The sequence below is a fragment of the Theropithecus gelada genome, chromosome 8, assembly GCF_003255815.1.
Source record: "Theropithecus gelada isolate Dixy chromosome 8, Tgel_1.0, whole genome shotgun sequence".
NCBI classification, from domain to species: domain Eukaryota; kingdom Metazoa; phylum Chordata; class Mammalia; order Primates; family Cercopithecidae; genus Theropithecus; species Theropithecus gelada.
In genome coordinates this window covers 82,137,481-82,150,093 of record NC_037676.1, presented here as the reverse complement: position 1 = coordinate 82,150,093, position 12,613 = coordinate 82,137,481, and the positions used below count along the sequence as shown (strand labels likewise).

The following is a 12,613-nucleotide window of genomic DNA, read 5'->3' as shown; positions in this document are numbered from 1 at the left end:
CCCCTCCCCTCCCCCCCTCCCCTCCCCTCCTCCCCTCCCCTCTTCCCCTCCCCTCTCCTCTTCTCTCCTTTCTCTACAGGATCTTGCTCTGTCACCCAGGCCTGAGTGTAGTGGTGTAATCTTGGCTTACTGTAGCCTCGACCAGCCAGGCTCAAGCAGTCCTCCCACCTTAGCCTTCTGAGTAGCTGGGACCACAGATGCGTGCCACCACGCCTGGCTAATTTCTGTATTTTTTGTAGAGATGGGATTTTGCCATGTTGCCCAGACTGGTCTTGAACTCTGAACTCAAGCAGTCCTCCTGCCTCAGTCTCCCAAAGTGCTGGGATTACAGGCGTGAGCCACCATGGCTGGCCTTCCCTCATTTCTTGACACATCTTCTTTTGTAACTTGAGAAAAAATTATAACTGTCATTATTGATACCATTTATAATGTATTATATGCATATTCCACACTATTAAAAAATGAAATCATTTACTAGACTTTTTAAATTCTCCATTTTCACATTTTATAAAATAAATCAATTCTTGAACAAGAGACAAAACTTCTGTTTGTGGTGGCACAGAATACTAGCAGGGCAAGGTTAAAAAGAACTTGAAAAATATATATTCATATTAGAATTTTAGAACAAGATTAAAATCTTTATCCAGGATAATTGCAGTTTGAGGAAATGTGTTTTGGTATATTATGAATAGTATCTTTTGCTCATTGCTGTGAGAGTATGTAGATTTCCAGCGGGCCAGTTATACATATTGTTTATTTGGCCTAATGGTAGGCACACTCTAGATAGTATTTTTAAGTGATAATCATTAGGTTTTTTTTTTCCAAAGGACTTTTGGGAATAATTCAGGTAGCAAAAATTATGATTATAATAATTTTTATATCTTAATTTGTATCTTCTAATGGCCTGGGATAATAAATTAGGACTTAAGATGTGTGCTGTATTTGAAATTTTAATGATGACTAGAAATATTGGAGAGGAGTAGAACTTTTTGAACACCCTGTCATGTTTATTTTGTTAATCTTGGCTTCTGTGCTTGATGGTGTACAGTACAGATAGTACAGTGATGAACAATATTAAAACACATAGCAGTACTAAAGCACACATAGTTTAAATAGCCACTTATTCAATAGATTGTCTAGAAATCGGGGTTATGTAATGTTACATGCTTATGATCATCTAGGGAATAAAAACAACAAATGACAGACTTTTTATAGGCATCTTACAGATTGAGTGGAAAGAAGCAATAGACTAGACAGGTCAAGGGAACATGGCAGATGGTACTTTGAAAAAGTGGGGCAAACCTGAAATAAACCAAGTAGTCTGCGTATAAAGATTCATTTGTTAATTGGATGTTCAAGATTATTACAATGTTTTATATAAGCTAATAAAAAGGCTTAAAAGTTTGCATTTTGTGTATATAATCAATTTTGCATGTAATATCACTTTACATTATATCAATTTCCAAATAGTTAGAATTGTATAAAGTAGAATAAAATCATCCAACTGCAAAAGATCTAAGGTCTTTTCTGACCCTGTGCTTTTTAACAATGATGAAATTGAAGCCCAGACAGTTTATTTAAAGAAGAAAATACATACACATTCCTACTTACACACATACACACAGGGACATGGCTACTGACTTCACATATAGATTGGTATGACTATGAGCATTTGTATGAATTAGAAAAAGAAACAAATTGATGTTAATTAAACCTTTAGAAATGTTTTTCTTCCTCTTGAAAAAAGAGAAAATGGAAACTTCTGTAGTCTTAAAACTCTAATTAAGGAATTGCGAGAAAGCCAGAAAAATATCTGAATGATTTTAACTTAGTAGGATGAAAACATAGATGGTTAATGATTTCAAAAGAACTATTTTAAAACTTGTGAGAATTATGATTACAGCAAGACAGCTAATTTGACTAGCAGTGTCAGAATTTCTCACAGTATTCTCTTTGGATACCGAGGTTCAATCCAAGCTTTGTATTTGTTGGCTTTGTATTACTTAATATTATTATTTATATCAAAGAACTAGTGAGAGAGATTCTCTCTATTTTAAGTCTGTGAGAACCATCAGTAGCATGCACTGGCAGATGTTAAAGAATGTCTGTGGAAAGAATGTCAGAAACCTCTCCAAAGGAAAGTCTTTAAAACATGCCCTTAATACAGAAATGCAAAACCAGATTTAATTGCCCTTTTCCTATACAGCTCAGACATGCAGGCTCGTTTACTGCAGCATATGGCCTGAGAAAGTGCACAGTGGAAGAGAGCAGTCTTGGTAAAGGCTGAGATTGAATCCATTTAGGCTGGAGTTCACAAAGATCAGTCAGAAGCAAGTACTTGAAGTTAAAAGAAACACACCAAGCAGTAAAAACAGGCTTTCATTTTGAATGTGCTCAGTGGAGACATCCTATTTGCCTTTCAAGACAGCAGTATTCTTTGGTTTTAATAGGAAATACAAAATTTCTGAAAAACTGCTGCCTGGGGGGCTTTTTCCCCGATTTAAAAAAAGATGTAAAAAATCACATTGCACGAGGCAGTATTGTTTTTAATGATAATTTATTTGAAAGTAGCCATTTTTCTAATGGAGAATAATTAAAATAATGAGTTGAATGGCAACAATATAGCTTATATTTTACTTCATAGGAAAGACATGAGACTATATGAAGTGATAAATTCTTACCACTCCTAAAGGGATTATGTTTACAGTTCTTTCAAGAGGTCATAGGTAATTGAAAACTTAAGGAGGAGCAGAAGAATCTGTGAATCGTTTTACACCACTGTGTGGCATTAGGCCAGTAGCTTTACTTCCATGTACCATAATTTTTCTGTCTGTAACATGGAGGATATCTCTAGTTTTTTAAAACAAAGACACAAAATACACCTATGATGTCAAACACACATATATACATATATGCATATAAACATATAGAAGGACTAGAAAATGTGACTGACTTCATCATTTTTCAGATTTTACAAAAGGACATTTATTTCTAAAATCAGAAAAAGTAACTTCTCAAAAAAAGCTGAATAGCCTAAATGTTTACTTGATGGACCGTATATAAATTTCTTCAGAATACCCAATTATTATGTGGAGACTCTTCATATGTAGTCTACCAAAATTATTTTCCAGTGACTTTTTTGAGAACTTTGTTTCTTCATTTTTTGTTTATATAGTTATTTTAATTTTAAAATTAAATTAGAAAATATAAAGTATATATTTAGATTGTTGAAGATTTGTGGTTTTTAATCAGCAGTACTTCCATCTTGCTATTCTATAATGTTGATGTTTAACTTTTAAAATAATTGATTGAGGAAGAAAGGCAAATGGATATCAGTTTTCATTTGGTATTATAAAATACTTGAATCTTTTATTTACTAAATTGAGTCATCATGTGTTATGACTGGCATTACATTTTCTTTCATAATTTATTTTTTAACTAATAAAAATTGTACATATTTGGCCGGGCACCACCGTGTAATTACAGGCACTGACGCCTGTAATCCCAGCACTTTGGGAGGCCGATGCAGGTGGATCACGAGGTCAGGAGATCGAGACCATCCTGGCTAACATGGTGAAACCCTGTCTCTACTAAAAATACAAAAATTAGCAGGCGCCTGTAGTCCCAGCTACTCCGAAGGCTGAGGCAGGAGAATGGCGTGAACCTGGGAGGCGGAGCTTGCAGTGAGTGGAGATCATGCCACAGCACTCCAGCCTGGGTGATGAGCAAGACTCCATCTCAAAAAAAAAAAAAAATTGTACATATTTATTGGGTATAACATGCTGTTTTGAAATATGTATACATTGTGGGATAGCCAAATCGAGCTAATTAACAAATGCATTACCTCACATACTTAAATCATTTTTGGTGATGAGAACATAAAATATACTCATCAGTTTCCAAGTCTACAACACACTGTTATTAACTGTCATCACCATGATGTACAATAGATCTCTTGAACTTACTCCTCCTATCTAACTGAAATTTTGTATCCTTTGACTAACATCCTTTGACCTGGTAACCACAGGAGCTGTAGTTATCTCTACTACAAGATGTTAAACTTTTTTAGATTTCACATATAAGTGAGAGATCATGTGGGGTTTGTCATGCTGTGCCTGGTTTATAAAGTCCTCCAGGTTCATCCAACTGGCATTACATATTAATAACAATGCAACCAATCCCAAATACTGAGTTATTTACACTTAGACATTTTGTAAAATTTTACTTTAAAATAAAGTTTTAATTTTAGAAGGAAAATGTATCTGAAACTTCTTTTCCCCTTGATACTCTCTGACTTTAATTGACAAAGCAGACACCAGTTTTAAGAACTGTCTGGCTTGAATTTCCGTTTACTGTGGGTTTTAAAATCTTTAAAGGCAACTTTTAAGATGATAATTCTAGAGCTGGCAGTGGCTCACACCTGTTATGCCCAAAATTTAGGAGGTCAAAGTGGGAGGGTCACTGGAGGCCAGGAGTTTGAGACTAGCCTGGGCAACATAGAGAGACCCTGACTCTGAAATTAGCTGGCCGTGGTGGTGCATGCTTGTAGTCTTAGCTGCTTGGGAGGTTGAGGCAGGAGAGTCGCTTGAGCCCAGAAGTTTGAAGTTACAGTAAGCTCTGATTACGCCGCTCTACTCCAGCCTGGGTAACAGAATGAGACCCTGTCTTTTTTTTTTTTCCCAAAACAAAAAAGTTTGGGGGTGGGGGGCAGGATTTCTGATACAATCAAATTACTTCAAGTGTTAACTTCATCTTGAGCTAACAGAAATTAAAATTGGAATTTGGTTGTTGTCGTTAAACTAGTTGTTCATGTTATGATATTCAGAATTAATGTTTTTTTGTTTTTTTTACTATTTAGGAAATACCAGAAAGGAACCAGGGTCCGGTTGCGGCTATTAGATCTTGAGCTTACATCTAGGTTCCTGGGAGCAACAACAGATACAACTATACTAGAGGCTGATGCAGTTCTCTTAGGAATCCAGGAGAGTAAAGACTCAAGATCTAAAGAAGAACATCATGAAAAATAAATGAACTTTGCTTAGTGGATTCATTCCTTTGCTGAAGTCAGGTATTCATCAAGAATGCAGTTAGACTAATTGTGAATAAATGATTGAATTAAGATATAATAAATAAAAGCTATAATTATAGATAGCTCTTGTTAGAATTTTCTTTAGCAATATTCCTGCCCCTTACCCCTTGTTTTTCCCTTAATGTTTTTTCCTTTGTTGGGGATAGTATACACTGTACTGAGAAATTGTCATTCAATAAATATGTTTTGAGTGCTGTCTATGTGTATGGTACTAGTTTAAACAGCAATAAACAAATTAGACAAAATTGCCTGCCTTGTGGCCCTTACATTCCACTGGGGAAAACAGGCAATAAATAAGTAAAATATATGGTATGTTAGACAGTGATACATGGCTAAGGAGAAAAAGGAAGCAAGGAATGGGGTTACAAGGTGTCTGAGTGATAGGTTGCTAGCTACATGGGTCTCTGAGGAAGAATTTTCCAGCAGAAGGAGCGACTAGTGCAAAGCCCCTGAGACACGACTGCACCTATCCAGATTAAGGACCAGGGAGGAAACCACTGTAGGAGCACAAAAAAAGTAGGAGATGAACAGAGAGGTGAGGTAGGCTCTGTCGGTCCTCGTATGCACTCTGGCATTTATTTACTGATTGAGATGGCAGGTCATTGGAGGATTCTGAGCAGAGGAAGGATATAATCTGACATTTTAGCAGGATCTCTTTGAGTAAGTTAGCTGCGTAGACCTAAGTTGAACAAGGACAGCCACAGCAAGACCCGTAAGGAGACTTATCCAGGCAAGAGATGATGGCAGCTTAGACCAAGGTAGTAGCAGTGGAATTGGTGAGAAGTTCTTGAAATCTGGATATATTTTGAAGATGGAGCCTGTGGGATTTCCTAACACATTGGATATGGAATATATGAGAAAGGAAGGAGTGAGGATGACAACAAGGTTTTTGGCCTGCACAGTTGGAAGACTTTAATTGCCTTTAACTGAGGTAGGTAAAGAGCAGGTTTGAGGAAACTATTCTGAACTCAATTTTGGACATGTTAAATTTGAGATGCATATTAGCCATCTAACTGGAGATGTTCTGAAGGCAGTTGGATATATGGCTCTGGAGTTCACGGGAGAGCTCTGGATGAAAGAAAGAGACTTGCAGATCATAAACATACTTGCAAGTCATAATCATACTTCACAAATGATGTAGGTCAAGAATTCAGGCAGGGTTCTTGACCTGGCCTAGGCAGTTTTGTTTCTCATGGTATCAGTTGAAGTCACCTGGCTGGCCGCTCTAGTAGCATCCAAGACAGCTTCACACACGTGTCCAGTACTTTGGCAGGGGTGCTTGAAAGGTTAGGTTCAGCTGGAACAGTCAACCAGAGCACCTACACGTGGCCTCTCCAGCATGGCAGTCTCAGGGTAGTAAGATGGCTCTCATGGGCTGGCTTTCCCCAGAGGGAGCATTCCACAAGAACCAGGCTGACACTATCTGACCGAGCGTAGGAAATCACACAGCTTCACTTCTACCCAGTTGGTTAGAAAAAAAGTTATAAGGTCCGGATTCAAGGGGAAGGAATAAGACTCCACCTCTTAATGGAGGTGTGACAGTGTCACAGTGTAGAAGGTCAGTGGATTAATGATACTGTGGCAAAAGAGCCTGCCACACCACCCCTTCCCAAGGTCATCCCAGTAGCCAATAGCCTCTGCAAAGTCTCAAATCTAAATTTTAACCCCTCCACTCACTATCCTTCGTGCTCCCTTAATTTTGTGTACCCAATTGAGCACTTTTTCAAAAATCTTTGAGATTCCAATCCCCATTGACTCCCAATTTTTTCACTCATCATCTTATGTTCTCACTATCCCCTTCATCCAGCTTTAGAGTCTGGGGTGCATCGCTATGATGACTCCCTTGCAAACAAAACACCATTGAGTCTCCTCCCTTCCTCCATTTTTCACCTGGCATAACTTCAACCCTGATTAAATGTCTACCTGCTTCATTCCTGCACCTGAGCTGTTCAGCATTACAGAAGACAACCTTACAATTATATTGATTGGTATCACTTTAAATCTGGAATTTCAGGTTAAGATGTCAGGTTAATACATACATCTAATTTTATTCCCTCCAAAGCCTCACTAAAATTACAACAAAGGGAGATGGATGGATGAATAGGAAGATAGATGATAGAGACACATGAATACCCACAGCAAAGAAAAAGTCAAGTGTGAGAAAAACAGGAAAAGAACAAAATTTTGCAATCTGAAAATAGATGGATGAATAGACATTTACATAGCAGAACAGAGATAGACACATTCTTAGCTGTCAGCGCAGAAAGCTGAGAACCAACCTGATTTACTGCAGAATCCTCAGAATATTCAGGAACTGGCAGAACCGGGTACTTCTAGATCTAAGAGTGAAGTGGGGTTAGGGGAGGTCAGAATAAAGAGGTTTGGGGGTCAGCCATGGTGGCTTGCGCCTGTAATCCCATCACTTTGGGTGGCCAAGGTGGGCAGATCACCCGAGGTCAGGAGTTCAAGACCAGCCTGGCCAACATGGTGAAACCTCGTCTCAACTAAAAATACAAAAAAGCCAGGCCTGGTTGTGTGCACCTGTAATCCCAGCTATTCGGGAAGCTGAGGTAGGAGAATCGCTTGAACCCAGGAGGCGGAGGTTGCAGTGAGCCAAGATCACACCATTGCACTCTAGCCTGGGCAACAAGAGTGAAACTCCATCTCAAGGGAAAAATTTTTTTTGGGTAAAAGCTAAAAAATAACCTAGATTCCTTTCCCCATTCCACTTAAATGATGTGGCAGCCCACTTCCACCCAAAGTGGCTGTCTCTCTCCCTTTCCAGCATGATTCTGGCAATTTCGTATTTGGACTTTGCTATCTGCCTTCCTCTGTAGAAACAGTTGGGGGTGGGGCAGTAAAGGAGTGGGTCAAATGCACATACACAAATGCACTAAACCAGATATTTCACTGCTCTGAAGACTAGAAGCCAAGGAGAGTATCGATTGAGTGATATTTTTTTTTGGGGGGGGGGGGCGTGGGATGGAGTCTTGCTCTGTCACCCAGGCTGCAGTGCAGTGGTACAATCTCAACTCACTGCAACCTCGGGTTCAAGCAATTCTCCTGCCTGAGCTCCTGAGTAGCTGGGATTACAGGCGTGTGCCACCATACCCAGCTAATTTTGTATATTTTTAGTAGAGACGGGGAATCGCTGTGTTAGCCAGGATGGTCTCGATCTCCTGACTTTGTGATCTACCCCCCTCGGCCTCCCATAGTGCTAGGATTATAGGCGTGAGCCACTGCACCCAGCCCGATTAAGTAATACCTTAAGAACAGTGGTCAGGAAAGAAGGCAGTCTGTACCGTCTGATGTTTCAGATCTGCAACAAGACCCTATATTCCTATTTTCAAAGTCTCACCACCAGAAAATTCTTCCTCATCTCTTAAGACACCAATCTAAGGCTTCTTTTTAATCTAAACTCAAGTTCCCAGGTGTACTGGGTTGAAGAGTTCCCCCACCCCCCAACCTTCTCCCATATTCATGTCCATCTGGAACTTGTGAATGTGACCTTATTTGGAATAGGGACTTTGCAGGTGTAGTCAAGTTAAGATGAGGTCATGCTGGATTGAAGTGGGTCATACTGAATGCAGTATGACTGGTGTCCTTAGAAGGGGAGGCAAGCTTTGGACACCGACACACAGGGAGAATGCCATGTGGCTTGTGAGGGAGAGATGGTAAGTTCTGCTGCCACAAGCTAAGGATTGCCAGCAGCCACCAGAAGCTCAGAGAGCTGCATGGAACAGGTTCTCCCGCTGAATACCTTAAGAAGGAATCAGTACACCAACACCTTGACTGCAGACTGCCGGCCTCTTGAACTGTGAGAATATGACTTTTTGTTGTTTTAAGCCTTAAGCCACCCAATATGTAATATGTTAGGAAAGCCCTAGAAAACTAATTACACCAGGCATCTCTAAGACATACGATGTCTAGTCAGGGATTGATTTCCCAGCCTGACTCAGAGAACAGCTGTCCATCTCTCCCAATGCTTTGACTCTGTGATTGCCATTTGCAGCCCATATTATATCTCCAGTTTCCTGTGCTCCTTTCTTTTTTGGTTTACTTTTATATTTTGGTCCAGCATTGACCTCTTTTACAGCCTGAATGAAAACATCAGTGGGGCCTCCAGCTATATTCAACCTAGCAAAACCAGCTCCCCAAACCCCAGTCACCTAGTTCAAGTCAGCCAGGTTGAGATAGCCTAGAGAACCAGTTTTCAGGGAACAGTCTTCATTCTTTTAATATTATTAAAGTAGGGCAAATATTTGAATAAAGCCAATACCTTTTTTCTAAGTCAGCATGCCAAACAAACAAAACTTAACTCATAGTGTTTCTCTGTCAGCTCAGGCCCTCCAGGAAACAGACACCAAGACAGAACTAGACGTGCAATTCTGGGAGAAATGCCAGTGAAGGATAAAGGGGAGAGGGAGCAGGAGTAGACAGGAGAGCCTCAAGCTGTGATGACCATCTGACACCTGTAAAGGGAGGTTGGGTAGGAAGAGTGTCCAGACTGCGGTGCAGCTCTGTGAAATTCTCAGCCAGGCTAATGGGAGTGTCAGAGCGAAGATTGCCCATTAGAAGAGTTCCACAGTAGGCAAGAATGGCCCATCTCTACTACTCCCACCAAGCTCAGTCATTGGAGAGGTCCGGGGAGTGTCACCTCAGCATGACACTGCTGGATTCTGAAGGTTCAGCAGCTGGAGGCTGTCTGCAAACTACGCTCCTTGAATCAGGCTCTCTCTTTCTCTTTCTTCTTTTTTTGAAACGGCATCTTGCTCTGTTGCCCAGGCTAGAGTACAGTGGCACGATCTCGGCTCACTGTGACCTCCATCCGCAGGGTTCAAGCAATTCTCCTGCCTCAGCCTCCTGAGTAGGTGGGATTACAGGCGCCCACAATCACACCCGGCTCATTTTTTGTATTTTTAATAGAGACGGGGTTTCACCATGTTGGTCAGGCTGGTCTCAAACTCCCGACCTCAGGTGATTACCTGCCTCGGCATCCCAAAGTGCTGGGATTACAGGAATTAGGCTTTCTTAAAGGGAGATCTAAGAGTGTATTCCTAGGGTTATGGAATTTTCAAACATAAAAGTACTGACATATGAGGACTATTGCCATTCTGATTTGTCTCTTGGTTTTCTGAACAAGAACAGAAGCTGGAAATAAGTGGATTTTCTTCAATCATAACAGGTTTATCATGTCTCGGTAGGAGCCTAATTTTCTTTGAAATATAGACATGTCATAAGAGTTTCTCAGCCCTTCCCAATTTCATTTTTATTTGGCATAAGATTTCATTATTAAATATGGTCAACCTTTTACCCATTATGGTGGAGAAGTACAGTGGTGTAGATTATCCTAATTATTTGTGGTTAGCTTTAGAATATATTTTTTCTATGAAGCAAATTTTTTGTGATAAAATATACCACATAGGATAACAAAATTGATAAGCCTATAGATGGCTAAAAAGAAGAAAAAATAAAATCTACCATTTTAGCCATATTTTAAATGTACAATTCAGTGGCTTGAAGTCCATTCACATTATGCAACTATCATCACTATCCATCACCAGAACTTTTCAGTCATCCCAAACTGAAACTCTGTATCCATTAGACAAGAACTCTTCATTTCTTCCCAGCCCCTAGTAACCACTATCCTACTTTGTGTGCTATGAGTTTGACTATTTTAAGTACCCCATGTAAGTGGACTCATACAGTATTTGTTCTTTTGTGTCTGGTTTATTCCATTTAGCATAATGTTTTCAAGATTCATAAGGTGGTAGCATGTATCAGAATTTTACTCCTTTTTAAGGTGAATAATATTTCATTGTGTGTATATATAGTCATTTGTTTATCTAGTCATCTAGAACATTGGGTTGTTTCCATCTTTTGCTATTATGTATCATGCCACTGCAAACACTAGGGTACTACAATATACTTTTGAACTTACAACTGAATGCATCTATCTTGCTTGAGACATGCAAAAATATTTTTTTTATCCCATAATAAATAATGGGCTAATTCTGGATAAGCTACTTAATTATCCAGCATCCTCATTCTGCCTTTCCTGTACTCCTTCCAGGTGCTTGATGAAATACACAACCGCCCTCAGTGCCTGCCAAACAGGACTGGCCTCTCTGTACTTACTTATTTACCCCTTACCCATGCAAATATTCTGTTTCCATGATGCTCTAAAAACTAGAGATTTTAGAAATCCTTTTGGCCAGGAACTTAAAAATATTTTTAGGCATAGGAACCCTTCTTCACATAAAATGTATATAGTGTGATAGGTTGAATAATTGAACTCAGTTCTTTCCTCAAATGTAGTGATATTGTATATCCATATTCTCCACATGATCTCATGATGGCAAAATACTTTCCTGCGCCTTGACTTTGGCCTTGGCCATATGACTTGCTTTGGTCAATAGGATTTTAATGTCTGTGATGTGAACAGAGAAGATGCTTCTGAGTGTGGCCTTGCTTTTTGGCATAGACCCTCAGACTAAAATAAGTCAAATGGACTCCCAGCCTGAAGCAGAGCCACCCTCAGGTCTGCAGACCACAGGGTGCAATAAGTGCTTATTGTTGTAAGCTACTGACATTTTTGTGGTTGTTTGTTAAGCAGCAATACCTGACCAAAACAGAAATTAATACTTAGAAGTGGCATTGGTTCTGGGATTGGGTGGTTCCAATGTTCAACTGAAATTGTTCCAATGCTCTCTTCACAAAGGAGCAAGAAGTATCATGGAACAGGAGGGGTCTCTGAGAAAACAGAACCAAGAGCAATGGAGAAAAATCGACTTGAGAGCTATACTCATGAAGCAGAATGGAGATCTAGTAAGGAACATCCTTGCCTTGGGGTAGAGGGACCCCACTCTGTTCATAAGAGGGACTCCCACAACACTTACCTAATGGGATTTTAGAATCGTTGGGCCAATGATTATGATGTGCCTTCAGTCTTTTTTTTCCTTTTTTTTTTTTTTTCCTTTTTTTTTTTTGAGACAGGGTCTCACTCTGTTGCCCAGGCTGAAGTACAGTTGCACAGTCTCAGCTCACTGCAACCTCCACCTCCCGAGTTCAAGTGATTCTCGTGCCTCAGTCTCCTGAGTAGCTGGGACTACAGGTGCACACCATCATGCCCAGCTAATTTTTTTTTGAGAGCTAGGGTTTTGCCATGTTGTCCAGGCTGGTCACAAATGCCTGAACTGAAGCAATCTGCCCCTACTCAGCTTCCCAAAGTGTTAAGATTACACCCAGCCCAGTCTTTACTTTTTCAAATGGGAGTATTTATTGCGGTTATCCTGTCCCTGTTCCACCATTGTACATTAGATGTACTAATTAATTATCTGTTGCTAAGTAACATCCCCAAAATTTAGTCACTTAAAACAACAGAACACATATTTGTTATCTCATAGTTTCTGTGGGTCAGAATTCCAGGCACAGCTGAACTGGATTCTCTGATTCAGGGTCTGTCATAGGCTTTGTTCAAGTTGTCAGCCAGGGCTTGGGGTTCATCTGAAGGTTTGACTGGGG

General features: G+C 39.9%; 1 protein-coding gene across 2 annotated transcripts in view; it reads left to right on the top strand.

The window, feature by feature from the left end:
• The window catches only part of MRPS28 (mitochondrial ribosomal protein S28), a 100,218-nt gene extending 94,929 nt beyond the window's left edge, over positions 1-5,289 (top strand). For both annotated transcript variants that reach the window (XM_025393411.1, XM_025393410.1), the window contains exon 3: positions 4,859-5,289. In XM_025393411.1, coding sequence (XP_025249196.1) covers positions 4,859-5,027 — 169 coding nt within the window. In that variant the 3' untranslated portion in view covers positions 5,028-5,289. The remainder of the gene's footprint in view (positions 1-4,858) is intronic.
• Positions 5,290-12,613: the final 7,324 nt, after the last annotated feature.